The sequence below is a fragment of the Sander lucioperca genome, chromosome 5 (genome assembly GCF_008315115.2).
Source record: "Sander lucioperca isolate FBNREF2018 chromosome 5, SLUC_FBN_1.2, whole genome shotgun sequence".
NCBI lineage: Eukaryota > Metazoa > Chordata > Actinopteri > Perciformes > Percidae > Sander > Sander lucioperca.
The window spans coordinates 21,716,470-21,734,972 of record NC_050177.1 but is presented as its reverse complement, the minus strand read 5'-3'; the positions used below and the strand labels follow the sequence as shown (position 1 = coordinate 21,734,972).

The 18,503-nt window shown below is 40.9% G+C and overlaps 1 protein-coding gene across 11 annotated transcripts in view; it reads left to right on the top strand.

Annotated features, from left to right (window-relative positions):
* The window catches only part of nbeab (neurobeachin b), a 252,065-nt gene that overhangs the window by 57,971 nt on the left and 175,591 nt on the right, over positions 1-18,503 (top strand). For all 11 annotated transcript variants that reach the window (XM_036001181.1, XM_031297412.2, XM_036001183.1 and 8 more), the window contains exons 2-6: positions 8,538-8,769; positions 10,458-10,558; positions 10,803-10,898; positions 13,683-13,804; positions 17,909-18,035. In XM_036001181.1, coding sequence (XP_035857074.1) covers positions 8,538-8,769; positions 10,458-10,558; positions 10,803-10,898; positions 13,683-13,804; positions 17,909-18,035 — 678 coding nt within the window. The remainder of the gene's footprint in view (positions 1-8,537; positions 8,770-10,457; positions 10,559-10,802; positions 10,899-13,682; positions 13,805-17,908; positions 18,036-18,503) is intronic.

The window sequence follows — 18,503 nt, the reverse complement described above, 5'->3', positions numbered from 1 at the left end:
GATGTTGTGTATTGTTTAGGGTCCTCGCCACCACGAGACAAATCAGCATTACAGATTGAACATGTAGTTGGACTTGAATGGCCTTCTTTTGACTGAAAGTACTGCCAAACTACACTTTTTCTGCTCACCAGTTCCATTTTCACTTTCTCACAGCCTACTGCATTGAACGCTCCACCTACGTAAACACCTTCCCATAATCAACGGCGGTGTCATTACGGCGACCAGCGTAGTGCAAGCGTAGGGTTTGGTTCGGTGGAAAAAAATTCTAATGTTCAGCAGAAACCCAACCCCGTCAAAAAGCCCAATATTCAGCCGAATCAGAAGCCGAATCCTGGATTCGGTGCATCCCAGAAATACTGTGGGTGTGCACGTGTGGGAAAGTCAATGAGAGAGAGAGACAGAAAGTTTGTCCGTCTTTGTCTCTTCCACAGTACGTTTGGCTGGTTAGGCCACCGGCGACACCAGAATGCGTAAAATCCCACCACCGCTTGGTGACGCCATTGTAAGGGCCTGACAGCCGCTACAGGCTTTATTTTCTGTCCCCAGGAAAGCAGGACACCTTTAAGTTGAGTGAACCTCAGGCTAATGTGACAGGGTGACTGAAAGGCGACTGAAAGGCATTGTGGCTAATCTAATTTCCCCTCTGGTTTCTGAATGGTAAGTCCTCTTCTCTAAGTCCCTGTGCTATTACAGTGAAGGGAGGAAGCTGTCACTCACTACTCACATTACCACCCTGACAGGTCTGCCAGCTTGAGCTGCATAGATACCAGCTAGAGCCTAATTGAAGTGGTATCACTCTCATGCCTTACGTTGTAGTGTTGTTGGGTGGCTGTGGCTCAGGTGGTAGAGCAGTCGTCAAGGTCGGTGGTTCTATTCCTGGCCATGCAGTCCCATATCGAAGTGTCCTTGGGCAACACACTGAATGTTTATCTGATGAGCAGGTGGCTCCTTGTACGGCAGCCTTGGCCACAGTGTATGAATGTGTGTGAACGGTGAATGGTGCCTGTAATATGTAAAAACGCTTTGAGTAGTCGTTGAGACTAGAAAAGCGCCTTATAAATGCAGTCCATTTACATTTGTTTCTATAACCTTCCTCTCTGGTTTGCAAATCATCGATCTGCAGCTCCACTGAGCTTCTGAGCGTCTTAATAATCCGGAGCAGATATTCCTAATTGAAATGATATGATTAACCATAGCTGCAAGAGGCAGGTTCCCTCCTTCCCTCTCATAGGAACAATGAAATGGGTTAGCTTTACCTCCGTCTGATTTGAACCAGCACATGGGTATTTGCATCATACAGCATGGATTGTTGGCTGCTTAATTTGCTTCCCTCCATTGCACTGTGCTTCCACATGGCTAAGAGTTTCTGTGTGTGTGTGTGTGTGTGTGTGTGTGTGTGTGTGTGTGTGTGTGTGTGTGTGTGTGTGTGTGTTCTTGTTTAACTATGTTCGTGTGGTCCAAAAACCGGGAGTCCAGTATACTTGTGGGGTCCCGACAGCTGTGTGGGGCCAAAATGCTGGACCCCACAACTTTAAAGGTCTGTTTGAGGGTTAAGACTTGGTTTTATGATAGGGTTATAATTAGGTTATGGTTAGGGTGAGGGTAAGGGTTAAGGTTAGGCATTTAGTTGTGATGGTTAAGGTTAGTGTAAGGGGCTAGGGAATGCATTATGTCAATGACGGGTCCCCACAAAGATAGTGCCACAAACCTGTGTGTGAGAGAGACTGCAATTCAGTGCATTCGCACTATATAAAACTTTCACAACTCTTTGATGTTAAATTATAGTGCATTCAAAGACATGTTGGAAGATTTGTGCAAAGATAAATACTTAAGCTGACACTTGACATGCTGAGTGACAAGTTGTCTTTTATTAGGACTGCAACCCAGACCTTGTAGCACCTGAAAGACTTCAGTCAGCCCATCTTTTTTCAATTTCCAGCCTTTAGTGAGAGACAGACACAGAAAGAGCATGCTGTACGTGGGATGATTAGTTGGCTATGACATCCCATATGCTGAGCTCCCTCCTACATATAAAGAAAATACACACTTACACCCACAGTAGGTCATCTCTCCCATATGGATGAATGAACTCTGAGGGTGTCACTATCACTGCATCAATTAACAATTCTCCTATGCAGAAAGAAAATACTTGTAGACTGTGGCCATTTGGCTTCATGGAATGAAAGTTATCAAAAGCAACAACAGGTGCAGGCTAATAAGCATTTTTTTATTTGGGAAAAGATCTAAAAAACTAAAAAGCATTTTGTCCGTGATAAATCTAACATGCTTTTCATTATTTACTCATTCATCAAGTTTGAAATCATCGGGTCCGATGGCAACTGTGAACAACAGAGGCACACCACAGATCGTATGACCACAGATAAGGCCTGCAATATTAGGGCTGGGAATCACCAGAGGCCCCCATTACAATATTATCTCAATACTTAAAGTGCTCATGTTATGCTTTTTGGCTTTTTCCCTTTCCTTTATTGTGTTATATATCTTTTTGTGCACATTATAGGTTTACAAAGTGAAAAAGCCCAAAGTCCACCCCAAAGGGACTTACCATCTCCAACAGAAAACACTGTTCACAAACTGCTCCAAACAGCTCTATTGTAGTCCAGCCTTTACTTCAGAGACAAACGTGGTCACTTTGGAACACACGTTATAATGCTCGCCTAGCTGCTAGCGTGGCACGCCCTCATACTCTGTTTCTGACTGGCTAGTAGTCCTTACCTAGGTACTGTCAGGGCACGCCCTCATACTCTGCTTCTGACTGGCTAGTAGTCCTTACCTAGGTACTGTCAGGGCCCGCCCTCATACTCTGCTTCTGACTGGCTAGTAGTCCTTACCTAGGTACTGTCAGGGCACGCCCTCATACTCTGCTTCTGACTGGCTAGTAGTCCTTACCTAGGTACTGTCAGGGCACGCCCTCATACTCTGCTTCTGACTGGCTAGTAGTCCTTACCTAGGTACTGTCAGGGCACGCCCTCATACTCTGCTTCTGACTGGCTAGTAGTCCTTACCTAGGTACTGTCAGGGCCCGCCCTCATACTCTGCTTCTGACTGGCTAGTACTCCTTACCTAGCTACTGAGCATGTGCGACTCCCAACAAAGATAGAACAGAAGTGAGAGGTCTCACTCTGTAGCTAAAACAGAGAGCTCAACACACAGGGTGAAAAGAGGAGCTGCAGCAATGTGCAGTCCAACAAAAATATGGTGTTTTTTGAAAATTAAACCACATGAACCTATTCTGGTACAACCTCTAAATACAATTATGAACCTGAAAATGAGCATAATATGAGCACTTTAATGGATCTGCATTTTGAGTTACAATAGTCTGGCAAAGTTGTTATATAGAATTTGGATGAAAAAAGTCCATATTCAATCTGCAAGCCTCACTCTTCAGGACCTTAGGACAGCCATGCACCCAAGGTCTACTATAACATGATTAAAGAAAACATACTTTTTCACCATACAATGATATTACGATTTTAAAAATATAAAATAAATGATATATAGTAATTTATTACTTTTTTTTCAACTTCAAATTATGTACCCAAATGAAGACTTTGTCAACATATGTTTTCACTAAAAACAAATCATTTTAAAAGCAATTGATTTTATTATTCTAGTACCAGAAAATTTCAATTCTCATGCGCAATTTATTTAATATAAGATCAATACTTGGCATCCGCGTATCGCTATAGTATTGCCACGGAAAATATTGTGATACTATGCTGTATCGATTTTTTCCCCCACACCTATGATATACTGTATATTAACAATTCAGTAGGATATCATATCAAAACTGATTCATATGATGCCATTTTAGTTAGTAGATTTTAGTTGCAGTTTTTAGGTTTCCAAAGTTTAAATGTCCAAGGACAGTCTGATACGTATAACCTTGTTCTCTGTCATGACTTGTGGGTAATCTGTGGTTTTCAAATGACTAATATTGTTTTTTTCCTTAGTTTGATAATAGTTGAGGCCATTAATTAAGTCATAGATTCAATTGCCATTGGAATTCATACTTACATTTCAATACAGGCAGTTGGCTAATAATTAGCAGCACTTTACAGAATACATCAGTACAGTTGCCCAGATGTAAATGTGTTATGTTGTGATATTGTTTGTTTCTTTGAACGTTCTTTTGACTCATTTGCATCTGAATTTATGACCCTTGTGTCTTTCCCAAAGCGACTTCTGCTTTATTGTGCAGATTACTGATAGGGCTATCGCCTGCGAGTCTCAGTGAGAAAGGATTTAGCAAAGGAGCTCAGTCTCACCAGAACACTGAACTGCAGTTGGCTTTAACTGTGGTAAACAGACCAAGGCTAGTAGCGTTCTATCATCGGAAACCATCAGGCGTAGAAGTCAGAGATAGCGGCAAAATAAATGAGTGTATAGCCCCATTCTCTCACTGCCAGTGTTTCCTGCTGTTCAAGTATTTTAGATAAGTTCTGGAGAGCCAGCAGGGAGTCTGAAAGAAAATGGAACATTTAATTCTGACGGTAGAGTTTTGGAGGAATTAAAATTCACCCTGCATGTTTTGTCTGTCCCTCCCGTTGCTTCCATTGTTACCTTTCATCATGAGAATTTAGCAGTGACTGCTTCTCCATGGTATTCATCCTCATGTAATGTAAAGCGTAACACCTTTTAATTGCATTAAGCATTGTTTGGTTAAGAAGCTCCCTGGGAAATTTGAAATAGAATGTTGTTGCAGACACATTTTTTGATTTTGTGTTCTACACTTAAGTTACTAAGTACTAACATGTTTAAAAGTGTTGCAAATTCAGTAAATTCACCTAGACATTCAAACTCTATTACAGGACTTTGGGTGCAATTTGCAGCCATCATATTCGTCCCACCATTGTGGTCATACAATTTTTGCACATCTACTGATCTACCTCATAGACTGTCTATTCATTTATATTGTGGTATTACCATATCACTATCACATATCCTTACTTATATCTCACTTTGCGCCGGCTTTGTAATGCCTATTTATTCAGTATTTTATGTAGCCTATTGTATTTTGTATTTTTGTACTGTATTGAATGTAAAACTGTATGTTGTCTTGCCCGTTTATGCTTTATTCTTGGCTAGGTCGCTGTTGCAAATGAGAACCTGTTCTCAACGGTCTACCGGGTTACATAAAGGTTAAATTAAATAAATATATATATATATATATATATATATATATATATATATATTTATTTAATTATTTATATATATATATATATATATATATATATCTTCAAGTCCTCTATGCAACCAGCGTACCTTTTCTCAGATTGGATGGTTACAGTCAGAGGAATGGCAGTATTCAGGGGTGTCCACTCATTTTTAGGCAGTTTCACCTCCAGACCTCAGCTGGTTCCTGCAGCACTGCCGTTGCTGTGTGCTGAAAGGTGAATTCTCACCACATTCTGAGGCCATCTGTAGGTTTTCATATAAAAGACCTCTGTGCTTTTAGCTTTGTTTAGGTTTTCTTCAGTTTTACTGGTTATGCTGCAACCATCATCATCTTCTTCGTTGGAACAGTATTAGCCAGGTGATGAGCCGGAGCTGCTTGCTGCCACTTGTTTTGCTACGTGACGTTTAGTCCAACGTTCCATTTCTTTCTCACCAGACAACAGAATAATTTGTTCCTGTGCTGTCTGGGTTACGGTCATTAAGTAAACTCCAGACTGGCTGCCATAGGCCTTTCATTTAGGAGTGGAATCTCTCTAGCTATTCTACCAAGAAGGCCTAATTAATGGAGTGTTACAGAGGTTGTTGTCTTTCTGACAGGTTCTCCATCTCTGCAGAGGAACTCTGAAGTTTAGAGTGGCCATTTGGTCCAAAGGAAGCTCCAACAAACAATCCTTGTCAATCCAAACTATTTTTTTTTATATCCTTCCCCAATCCCCAGATTAGTGCCATCAATTCTGTTGACTGCTCCTTGGACCTATTGTTATAGTTTTAGTTTTGTCACTTACATAGACAGGTGTATTTGTGCTTTTATTAAAAAGACATTAGAAACGCAGACAGGAAATGAGGCAGAGAGAGAGAGCGGTATGACATGCACACATGTCCCCAGTATATGTGGTTTGTGTCATTACTACTCAGCACCACAACACCCCCGAATATTTTTTAAAACGCGTTGTTTACGCAAGTGTGTAATGCAACCAAAGTACTGAAGCAGCTATATGAGCAGAATGAATTGAACTGGTATTACTGGTAGACTGCAACAGTTTGCCCCTGTACAAAGAATTAGGTCATTTACTTCTCAACATTAATTATGGGGTTTACTTCACTGAACTATTCAAACTCTGAAATGATTTAATTTTCGCATGTCTCAGAGAAGCTCTGCTCTCCACATATTAAGTGCGTAATCAGTGATTTCATGTCTCTATTTACCTCTTGTAGCATAATGGGTGAAAATGATTTTGCAAATCTGAACCTGCAATTACACCACTTCTCAGGATTGTGGCGGGCCTGTGAATAGTGTGGTTATTGCAATAGCATTGAAGAAGAATGATAAGGTTTAGTCTAGACCTAGTGGCTCTTTACCCCTGTTGCGTGCAACAATGGCTGATACGCGTCATGATGGCTGCAACAGCAGAGCCTTTTGTCTGACAATAATAAACTGACAACCTTTGACAGCGTCTGGATCCATAAAAAGTCTCTTCTTTATAAGAAAAAAAAGCACCAACAGTTTTCTGTCTTCAGCAGTCTGATCTGGATGTCTTTGTCCTGACTTTTTCTCTTCACTTCATAGTGCTGTACTTTAGGTAGTTGAACTTATTCATCTTTAAAGGCGAGGCATTTGCACCTTGACTGAAATTCATAAAGGATCATAAAGCAGAAGGGAGCTTAACAAGTGCTGTATACACTCTGTTATTAGGTTTTTCGTATGGTTATACCAATACCAATTATGTTTTGATTTTGAATCTTGTTTGTCTTATATGAGTGTCCCCAGGTACAGCCACACCACACACATTATTTGCTAGTATATTTTGTGCCCCACATTCACTTCAGCAGTTGTAGCTAAATGTGTTATAATGTTCGATATGTGTGTGTAGATATTCCTTTATTTAACTGACCAGATCATTTGAGCATGATCAGAGTTCTGGTGCCAAACTGCTAAATGTAATACTCGCTGCCCAATTAGACTTGGCCACCAGATGCAACATGTTTTACCCGACAGAAGGATGAAGCAACAAAATGTTGCTTTACTGTGTTTGGCTTTCTGCAGCAGGACATGCATGGTGGCATGAGGCAGGTGGCCGGAGGAGTTGTCTGCATACTGATAAGAAACTTTCCATCAGTCTGTTAGTTTGCCATACCTATTAGCGACTATATTTAGATGACAGACGTTTTGCAGCTTGCTCTGCTTTATAGGAGCCGTCTGCAGATTTTGGCCACTGAGCTGACTCAGACTGCATACTACCCCCAGCCCATGAGTTTTCAAGCTGTGAAATTCTGGTTATTGTCAGTGCCTCACTTATTGATGAAGATGTCTGAATGCCAGCTTTGGAGATGGTTTTAAAAATATGTAGGCAATCGCTTTGTCATTTTTCCAGAATAAACTGCCACTGCAAGTCGCTGAAATGTATCACTTACTGCTAGGATCTACACAGCTGCAACAACAGTTGAATGTAGAGGCTAAAATAAATGTAGCACAACTGTGCTGGACAATATTTAATTCTATAAATTAGTTTTAAGTGCATAATATCCCATAAAACTTTCTCTAACTTTTCACCTGCACATTATACCTGAGAGAGCATAAAACCTAGCTTACTGTATGTAGACTTACTTTGTTTTTATCTGCACAACAACTGCACTCTGAGGAAAGACCAATCTTAAAATCAAAGCCGTCCAATGACACACATCATTGCAATGTAATTGCCCCAAGATCTGAGGATGACTGAAGTTAGGCTCGAAGCCTCCGTGGACTACAGTAGTCTCTTTCCTCTACTTTAGGCTGCTTTTGATTTCACTTGGCCATTACCTGTCAATCACAGTAATGTGCAGTCGGTATCTAGACCCATTTTCCACCTGCTTGCTTTGATGCCCACCAGCAAGTTGTTGTCAGTGCTCTCCATATATACCATGCACTTCTTTAGAGGGCTAATTTCATGGTTGTTGAACTTGAAAAACTGCATTATCGATTGATGTTTTCTTAATGGTGATTATCGTTTGGTATTCAAAAAGGGGTAGCAGAGCTATAGGGACGTCCCCTCCTCTTTTAATTAAATGCCCGGCTGTTTTATTCATGGGTGTTTAAATTCTGGTCAAACCTTTTAGAAGAAAAGAGATCTCCACTGTCTTCCAGTCCTGGCCAGCCCTTTAACATCAGAGTAGTGACCCGGAAAATATGTGACAGGGTCCTCTTGGGTAGTTTCCCCTCAAAGAAAAAACCTGATGAAGTACAGGGTTGAAAGCAGTGCTCAGTGTGAACGTTTAGTTGAATCTAAATGTGGCTCCATGCTGGAGCAGCATGTGAAAGGCATAGATATCCAATCTATCTGTCCCATCTTGTTCTGCAGTTGGTGGGTGGTGAGTTTGATCTGGAGACCAACTTCATCATCCAGGATGCAGAAAGCATCGGCTGCATGGTGGAGCTGTTGGGGCACTGTGATGTCACCTGCCAGGCTGAAATCTGGAGCATGTTCACCGCCATCCTTCGGAAGAGTGTTCGAAACCTGCAAACGAGCACTGAGGTGGGCCTCATCCAGCAGGTGCTGCTCAAAATGAGCTCGGTGGACGACATGATTGCAGGTATGAGAATTGCTCAGCAGCAGTAGCCGTACATGTATGTTCATTTTTAGATTTATGTTTTCATGTTAACGTCCAGCAAGTACTCTATACATGGGTTATGCCTTCTAGGTTTCAGTCAGGTTTACAAAGTGAAAAAGCCCAAAGTCCACCCCAAAGGGACTTACCATCTCCAACAGAAAACACTGTTAACAAACTGCTCCAAACAGCTCTATTGTAGTCCAGCCTTTACTTCAGAGACAAACGTGGTCACTTTGTAACACACGTTATAATGCTCGCCTAGCTGCTAGTGTGGCACGCCCTCATACTCTTCTTCTGACTGGCTAGTAGTCCTTCCCTAGGTACTGTCAGGGCACGCCCTCATACTCTGCTTCTGACTGGCTAGTAGTCCTTACCTAGGTACTGTCAGGACACGCCCTCATACTCTGCTTCTGACTGGCTAGTAGTCCTTACCTAGGTACTGTCAGGGCACGCCCTCATACTCTGCTTCTGACTGGCTAGTAGTCCTTACCTAGGTACTGTCAGGGCACGCCCTCATACTCTGCTTCTGACTGGCTAGTAGTCCTTACCTAGCTACTGAGCATGTGCGACTCCCAACAAAGATAGAACAGAAGTGAGATGTCTCACTCTGTAGCTAAAACAGAGAGCTCAACACACAGGGTGAAAAGAGGAGCTGCAGCAACGTGCAGTACAACATAAATATGATGTTTTTTGAAAATGAAGCCATGTAAACCTATTCTGATATAACCTCTAAATACAATTATTTGGAGCATGCTTTTTTAATTTGGTTTATTGTGAAACTATTTAATCATTGTCATTCAGTCAATTTAAACAATTCTTTAAGACGCCATTTCATGCAAAAAAGTTAAATTTTGAATTTACAACAATTGTACTGTACTTCATGATTCATAGTAGGTAACTAGGTCTTTATAGAAATGTTACAATTTTACATATTGGATCCAGAATATTTTACTGTAGATATACTAAACCTTCATGATGTTCTGTTGACAAATGTTAGACACATTGCCATGAAATTTAGTATGACTATTTATTTAGGGAATTTAGGAATTATCGTTAATTGCCGTGTAGGGGTCACTGTGTAGTTACATCCTGAACTTTTGTCTATGAACACATTGCAGTCTGTAGAGACTGCTATTTTTCAGTTTTATCTTTCTGGAATAAGCCCCTATAAATCTGTAATCGGGTCACTGTGGGATTGTCTGTGGAAGCCATTGTCACTTTGATATTTTTACACTGTGCATCCATACCTTGTGTAACTTATAAATTATGTTTCAGCTGATGAAATTAAATAATGACTGTGTTGTCCCAGCGGTGTCACTGTGCCTCTAAAATTAAACAATTTACCATTCAGACAGCACTTTGGTTTGCAAGTCAGTGTATTTGTGGTGGAAGTGCTTCTGTGATAAATATAATGGAATTTCACAGACAATAGACTGAGAATGAAGCAGACCTACAGCAAAACTGTTTCTGTTATCTTAGGAGTTGATGCATATGAATACAGTGAGGACCTCCTGTGCAGTGTAGATGAATGATAATGTCTGTAAAATGCAGCTGCGTTTGATGAGTGTCTCTCTCTCTCCTCTTGTGTGTGTGTGTGTGTGTGTGTGTGTGTGTGTGTGTGTGTGTGTGTGTGTGTGGGGTGATGCATGCATGCTATCTTGCCTTTAAAGATTTGCTGGTGGACATGTTGGGGGTGCTGGCCAGCTACAGCATCACAGTGAAGGAACTTAAATTGCTCTTCAGCATGCTACGAGGGGAAGGAGGCCTCTGGGTAAGTGATAACGGGGATCGAACGCAGGGGGTTGGACAGAAGTGTGTGTTGGTTTGACACTGTCACTTGAGTTGCCCCCAGAGAGCCATCACACTGATCTGTTTAGGGCTTGTTCGATAATTGACAAACTGCAGAATGAGTGAACGAGGTAATTGGCAGTGTATTGACTGCAGTCCAAACACTCAGAGAGAAAGCCTTGACTGTCTTGTTTTTACTCTATTTTTTTTAATCTTTATCTGTGCAGCCGAAGCATGCAGTCAAAATGTTGTCGGTGCTGAACCAGATGCCCCAGAGACACGGCCCAGATGCCTTCTTCAACTTCCCTGGTCGCAGTGCAGCAGTAAGCCTTCACATGTTTCCACTCTGCAATCTGTTTTAAAATGGCATGTATTTGTGTCCTTTTATGAAGCCCCGCAGTTTATCAGCGTAGAACAGTTGATAATGAATGCACACAAATTAACAGAACAAACAATCTCTTGCTCCGTACGATAATGGATGTCAAAGATTACATACGTGAACAAACAACAAATATCTGAAGTAAATCCATGTATCAAAAAATTTACCTCTGATATCTGCTGGGTTTTACAAAGTAATTTGTTGTGAAATTGTGATTTATCGCAGCAAGGGTTATTATTATTAGCCTTTTTTGATGGAACCATTCTAATTCAACATGCCTCATCTACTTCTTCATTTTATGATTTTCTATAATAAGAAAAGAGATGTGAAGTGGTCTTTACATGTACTGTAGATGAGAACAGCTTCACTAATACTGTATATGCATGTATACTGAGTGTAGCAAGAGTACAAATGAATTAAGGGGTTTATAGATGAGAAGATGTGAGTAGCCTACTCCACGCTGCAGCTACGCTGTTGCTCCTACGGCGTCGTGACCCTTTCGGAGTTCTGTGTCGGGGTTGCTTTGCATCGCAGTGCATTTCACCGCCATAACGCTAGGGGGTGATAAGTAGGGGTGGGAAAAATAATCGATTCTTAGATGCATCGCGATTCTCTCTCGATTCTGATAAGTTAATAATCGATTATTTTTTGTATTTAAGGTTTTTTTTTTGTTTTTTTTTTATGTGTTGATTTTTATTTAAAAGTGACTGTCTCCAGACAAGTACAAATCAGAAAACAGAGTGACTGAAAGAGGATTAGAGTTTAGAAAAAAACACACAAAAATGGCCAAAAGGAAAAACATTTTTTTGTATATATACACATGATCTAATAAGACATACATAAAATAATTAGACAAAACACATCTAGGCTGTTCATCTACTTCATCACATTACATCTGACCACCTCATGTTTCATGTTCTAAGAAGCCAATTCTCCACCTTTAAACATGACTGAGCCTCTGACATGAAGATTACTGGGAGAGAAGGGGACTTCACAAGACTGGCTTCAGCATGGAATGACTACACAATAAAAACCTCAGTAGACAAAACATTTCATTAAAACTTGTGTGTGACAAATATTGTATATGTCAAAATCTAAGCTTTGTCTAGCTGCTTTGTCTAGGAAGTGATTAGCAAACTGAGTAGCAAACTCAGATTTATATGTATATTTTTTTAAATCACGCATGGAAATGTACATTAAAAAATTGTTGCATCGAGATGCATCGATAATCGGTTTAGAATCGAATCGTTGGCCTCTGAATTGGAATCGAATCGTGAGGTGCCAAGAGATTCCCACCCCTAGTGATAAGTCTGGGGTTATTTGCGAGGTGTCTGCCAGCCAGTTTGTGTTATGTTAGCAAGCAAACTTTAGCACAACTGCCCACAAAGTACTGCTTGCTGGCGAAGTGCTAATTTCAAAACATTACTGACATATAGACACTTTACAAACGGATAACCCCGTCATTGCAACCAAAATATGTCTGAGTTTATTTGCAAAGCTTATGTCAGTGAACTTGCATGTTGCTACTCCCCACAGTAGGCTGCTTGAAACTTCCCGATACTGATTCGATACCTGAACTTGTGTATCGGCCGATACCGAGTACTGATCCGATACCAGTGTGTCATATATTTTATTATGTTTTAACAAGTGTATACTTCTATCCCTGTATGGATGATATGATTTCTATCTTTGTTGTCGGTCTGGCTCAGGTTAAACTCTTTGTGAAACATGAACAAACACAAACAATGAACGCCACAGAACTTTCTGTTATTATCCAGTTTGACAGTCCATTATAACAGAAAAAGAACATAAATGAACTACTTTAACGTAGATTTTCTTTAGGGCTTTATTACGTGGTATCGGATCGGTGCATTAACTCTTTTTAGGCAGTATGGGAGTATCGGTATCGGGACATCTCTACTTGAAACACCCACTATCAACACACAGGACCAGTTGACCAATCACAGTCCTTGCGGTCTGCGTTGCCTCGACGCAAAGTTACACATTTTTGGAGGTCCACGTCGAGCTACGGCGGAGGGCGCAGAGGAGTCTGCGGGGGTACGCCGTTGATTGGGCGCAGAAGCATAAAACAGCCTCAAGCCTCATAATGGTGTGGAAAACCCTGAATAAGATAAGTGCAGTTTGGGCTGCTGATAGTTTCACTTGGGAGTTGACATGTTGAGAGAAAGCCGAGACAGGAATATTTAGAGGGAGATGGGAATCCTGTGTCGGGACATTAGACTTGCTACAGAGTGGAGCATACTGTTCATTACCTTTTTTGCATCTTTTTACATCATGCCAAAGCAAGTAAGTAAATGAGTCATCACAGCGATTTCATTAAATGTAATTTTTCACTAATGGTTAAAGAGTTGTTTTGAACTACTGTCCAGAATCTTAGAGATTAAGAGCAACTTTCCCCAAATGCAAATAGGACAAAAATCATGAAAGAGGCTGGACACACATTTGTGTGACATAAGCAAAGAATTTACACATTTTTATTAATAAGTATTAGGCACAAAATAAGCATTAACAAGTTTGGGATTGTTTTCAGATTACATGTATGTAGTCAGTTGATCAGTTTTTAACACCTTAGTTTTATGCTCAAGTTTATTTCTACATAGTGCAACTCAATTTGACCTAAACTTAATCTAGTAGAGGCAGTGCAACAGCTCTTTAAACAATTGTCTCTCCTACTGCATAATGTCCACCCTCTTGTGTTTTGTCCCAGGCCATTGCTTTACCTCCTATTGCCAAGTGGCCTTATCAGAATGGGTTTACATTTAACACCTGGTTCAGGATGGATCCCTTGAATAACATCAATGTTGACAAGGACAAACCATATCTCTACTGGTAAGTAAACAAGTACATACATGCATGCTCCATGTTTCCAGTGTCCTGGATATGCTCTCTCACAGGGGTGCTGTAAGTCCACATTATGACATCAGAGAGAAAAAAAATTACACTTTCCTGTTTTTCATCAATCTAATTGCTTTAGCTTTGTACTAGGAATAACGCCCTCTCTGCAGAGGCCCATAAAGCTACCAGCAGCTTTATCGACAAAGCAATATGCTGTCTGATGCTCTGTGACCTACACTGATTTCCCCCATCTAACCTGATTAAGACGGCAACTTGTTTTTCAAGGTTAAACTCGTTTTACAGACACTTTTTTTCTCCCCACACACTGGCAACACTTATGTAATGTGGTTTTATGAAAGGGGCTCATTTTGTTTTCAGATATTGTTCAGGAGTTATAATGGAGAAAGAGGGGAATTAGGTGAGATTATTGAGATTAAAACCCATGGAAGCATGAACTACGGCGACTGGCACTGGCTGTTACAGAGGCAGACTGCTGCAGTGGGAGGCACTGTGGAGGTATTCATTTAGATTTGAATATCTGCCACACAAGGTCCACGTACCAGCTTTTGCAAAAGCTTGTGGGTAATTAGTGCTAAAATCCTTAATCCAAAAGTGCAGTGATATGCAGCTGTCGCTCTTTCTGTTCATGAGAGCAGTTTTGGGAGAAAATCACTGAATACAATGGGACAAGAGAAAGTGGATAATAACGATGAAAAGGTAGATTTGGCTGACAGGGAAGACTGTTTACACTAATTGGTCACAGATAACCGTTGTGAATCGCCTACTGGCTGCCATTGCTTTACCTGGATCACACAGTTTGAATGCAAACATCTACTTACCTGGGAAGGACTTGTTTTGTGTTTCTCTGATGTGTAATATCAAAAAGAAAAAGAAAAAGAACTTCAGCCTAAGCTAACTTGTTGGTATTCATGCAACAGTTCCTTACTGACAGAGTCACAAAAAAGATGAGATATGCCAAGCTAATCCGTTTTTTTATACGTCGCTTCGAGAGCCTCATCGCTCAGTGGCATGGCGTGTAGACAACAAAATAGAATTGTATCTTCAGAAGCGGAACAAGGTGGCGGCTCTACCTGATGTGTAATCACAAGCAGGCTTGTCCACTGGAGCGTCTTGGCTGGATCAGTGGTAGCTAGGTGTGGGGCTCTATATGCCTCCGGCCCTGAATGCACCACACAGTATTACAGCCCATGCTCTCTTCATCTACCTTGTCAAAGCGGTCTGTTTGTTTTAGATGATCCCAATGGGTGGTGTCGGTGGTGTGGGGCTTTGAAGATGGTCGACTGCTATAGACCTGAAGATAGGGGGACTGTAGTGAGTACATGTCGGCAGTGAAAAGGATGTACTAGAAAGTGTAGTTTAATTGACATTTCGGGCCCTATTTTAATGATCTGAAACGCAAGTATCAAACGCCAAACGCAAGTATCTTTGTGGGCGGATCTCTCTGTTGCTATTATACCGGCGGGATAAATGACTCTTGCGCCCGACGCAAATCTAAAATGGGTTGGTCTGAAGTAGCTACATCACTCATAGGTGTGGTTTGGGCGTAACGTGCAATAAACCAATCAGTGCGTTATCTCACATTCCCTTTAAAAGCAGGCGTGCTTGTTCCATGGCGGATTGCTATTATAATGGCGGATTTGCTAGGCGCACGCTCTTAATACATCCATGGGCGCACGCCAGGAGCGGTTCACAGCCGAGGAGACTGACGTTTGCTATTGATTTTTCTTTTTGACAAAATGTAAATAAAGAAATGTCACAAAAACATACTTCCGATGTTTTGGGCTCACTCTCGCTGAATCACGAGGTTATGAATGCATGGTGATATTTTTGCAATGTAGTCTAACATTAGATCGAGATGACCTCACTATAGACGATGCAGCTCTTCTGTCTCTCCTCTCCCGTGCTGCTGCTGGGGCATTTGGGTTAAGTGGCATCGGGACATGCAGTTCAACATCACATCTCCTTAAGTCCTCTAATAATCACAATACTAGGGCCAGTGTCCGTTCTTGTAAAGTGCCCAGAGTCAACAATTCAGCTAGAAGTTATTTTTTTTATACAGGTATAACAGTGTGGAATAATCTGCCACTTTCCCTCAAAAGTGTAAATACCAGAGGGGCTTTTAGACACAAGGTTAAGGCTTTTTTATGAAATAGAGTAGCTAATATTGTTTAATTAGAGTAGACTGATTTATTTTATGTGATTTATGATTCTCTGATTTTGGAATGCTTTTAAATCTTGTATGATCTGTATTATATGTTGTTGTCTTTGACCTGAAATAGGTCTTTGTGATGTGTTGCATGTTTTAACACCAAGGACCATGTTGGAAATAAGTGTTTACACTTTAACATGCTATCCTTTGGATTATGTTGTTTTGTCAAATCCAAAAATAAATCAAATCAAAAAAAAAAAATGTAATATTTCCTCATTTATGTCATGGACACAGCCATGATTCATGGAAATGTGATGTTGTTGTTGTTTCAAGGTCATATTTTTCCTTGTATTTAGGTATGGTTTGCAAAAATGGGAACTGCTGGGTCCGTGAGACGAGAGAAGCAAAGTGTACGCGCGGTGTGCACACTCTACATTACGGCCAAGCATGCGCCCTTAAAATAGCATCTGAATAACGCGCCACTGACTTTAGACTAGGTTTTTCCTGGTCCGTGGCAGAATTGTTTTCTGAAACTGCAAAATAGCACTAGGGAACGTTTGCGCCAGAACACGCCTCCTATTTTTGCTGAACCGCCCCCGGGAGCGCAAGTTCATTCCCTAATTTACCGACGTGAGTCTGTGGAGGTAAAAGTCCGCTGTGCGTCGGGTGCAAAATAGGAATGATACATGTGTTGGTGCGCTGGGTGCAAGATAGGACCCTCAGTCTGCATCACCTCTATGACAAGACCCCACTTTATTGTCTATAGAAGTCCAGCACACAATGGTTCCCTGTCACAATATAATGTAGTGTTTCTTTATGTTCAAGTGTCGAAGGCAGAATCCTGAAGGTTTTCAACTTTATAATTCAAAGAGATGAAAAATGATCTGTGTGAAGGAGAAACATTTGGAAAGATCTTTATTGTCATATCAATAGAACTGACGTCAGTGCTACAACTGCTGCATCAACAACACAGGATGTTAGATAATAGATATGTTAGATAAAATAATACTTCAGATATGTTCCACTTGAATGACTTGGTAAGATATGAAAAGGGTTTATTGCACACAAAATTAGTTCAGAGTTAGGAGAGAGCTGTTGACAAACATTTAACTCTGAAACAAATACCTATGCATAACATCATTTTCTTTTTTAATGTTGGAATAGTTGCCTTTGATGAAATGTCTTAAATTATTATAATGGATTATGTTTGATTCTGCAATTCTTAAAGCCACCTGAGGTGGGTGAGTTCTCTAATCTTTTAGATTTTTAGAATCTTTTAGATTAGAGAACTAGTGTAGTATTGCAAGGTTGTTTGTGTGTGCGTGCAGGGTGTGGGCTGTAGGCTCGGCTCGGCTCGTGTTGTATACAGGTGGCATTTCCTCACTGCTGACATTTTATCTGTGAGTCAAGATTAGAGGAGAGGGATTAGACCCTGGGAGCATCAATGAAGTGTGCCTCATCAACTAAGTGTTTTTCTTGTATTTTCATCTTTATAGTTGTTACCATGCCTGCACAATTTGCAGTAGCTCTCACCTCGGGTGTTTCCCTGTTGTAGCTGGTTAAGCATATTATCATAATTCTCATAAGAATCGTAAGAGCTACCTGTCAATTATTCTTACAAATTGCTTTGTGTCTGCATAGTGTGAGGAATTTAAAAATGATGTTGGCCCCAATCTCATTATGCAGAAGGAAGCATTCACTTCAGTTTTGTTAAGGAGGAAACATCCAAAGAAATTCTTAATAACTAAAATACTAATACCTAATACCTAATAACTTAATAATAGTTACACTGCATAACTTGGCAGTCAGAAACCTTCCAACCTCAGTTGGGTTGAAATATATGTTACCCTGCTTGTTGAGACATGAAGTAGGTTTACCCTGTTAACTTTGCAGCTCATGATATATACTGTGCATGTTTCTGTTCACAGCTATCGGACCAGCAAGGGCATTGGGTACTCTGCACATTTTGTTGGTAACTGCTTGATCGTGACATCACTCAAGTCCAAAGGAAAAGGTTTCCAGCACTGTGTGAAGTATGATTTTCAGCCCAGGAAGGTAAGAGCAGCTTTGGGTTGTAATCATTGTTCATACCACATATGATTATCGTATTCAAACCAAAGCTATTTGAATTCAAACAGCGGACCCTCAAGACATGCTCAGTAACTACTTCGTAGTATACGTAAGGCACATATTAAGATATACTTTATTGATCCCGTAACTCTGTTAGTTATTACACACATCACACACATTACACAAATGCCCCAGACTTATACATGCGCTAATGGAGACATGTCAGAGTTAGGGGGCTGTCCATGACAGGCATCCTGAGCAGTTGGGGGTTGGCAGTGCCCAGTAGGTGAACTGGCACCTCCCCAGCTACCAGTCCACACTCCGTACTTGGTCCTGCACAGGGACTTGAACCGGCCACCCTCCGGTTCCCAAGCCCCTACGGACTGAGCTACTATCACCCCCAATTTATGAACCCCATCTGAACATGTATTGCATTATACCAACCACTTATGT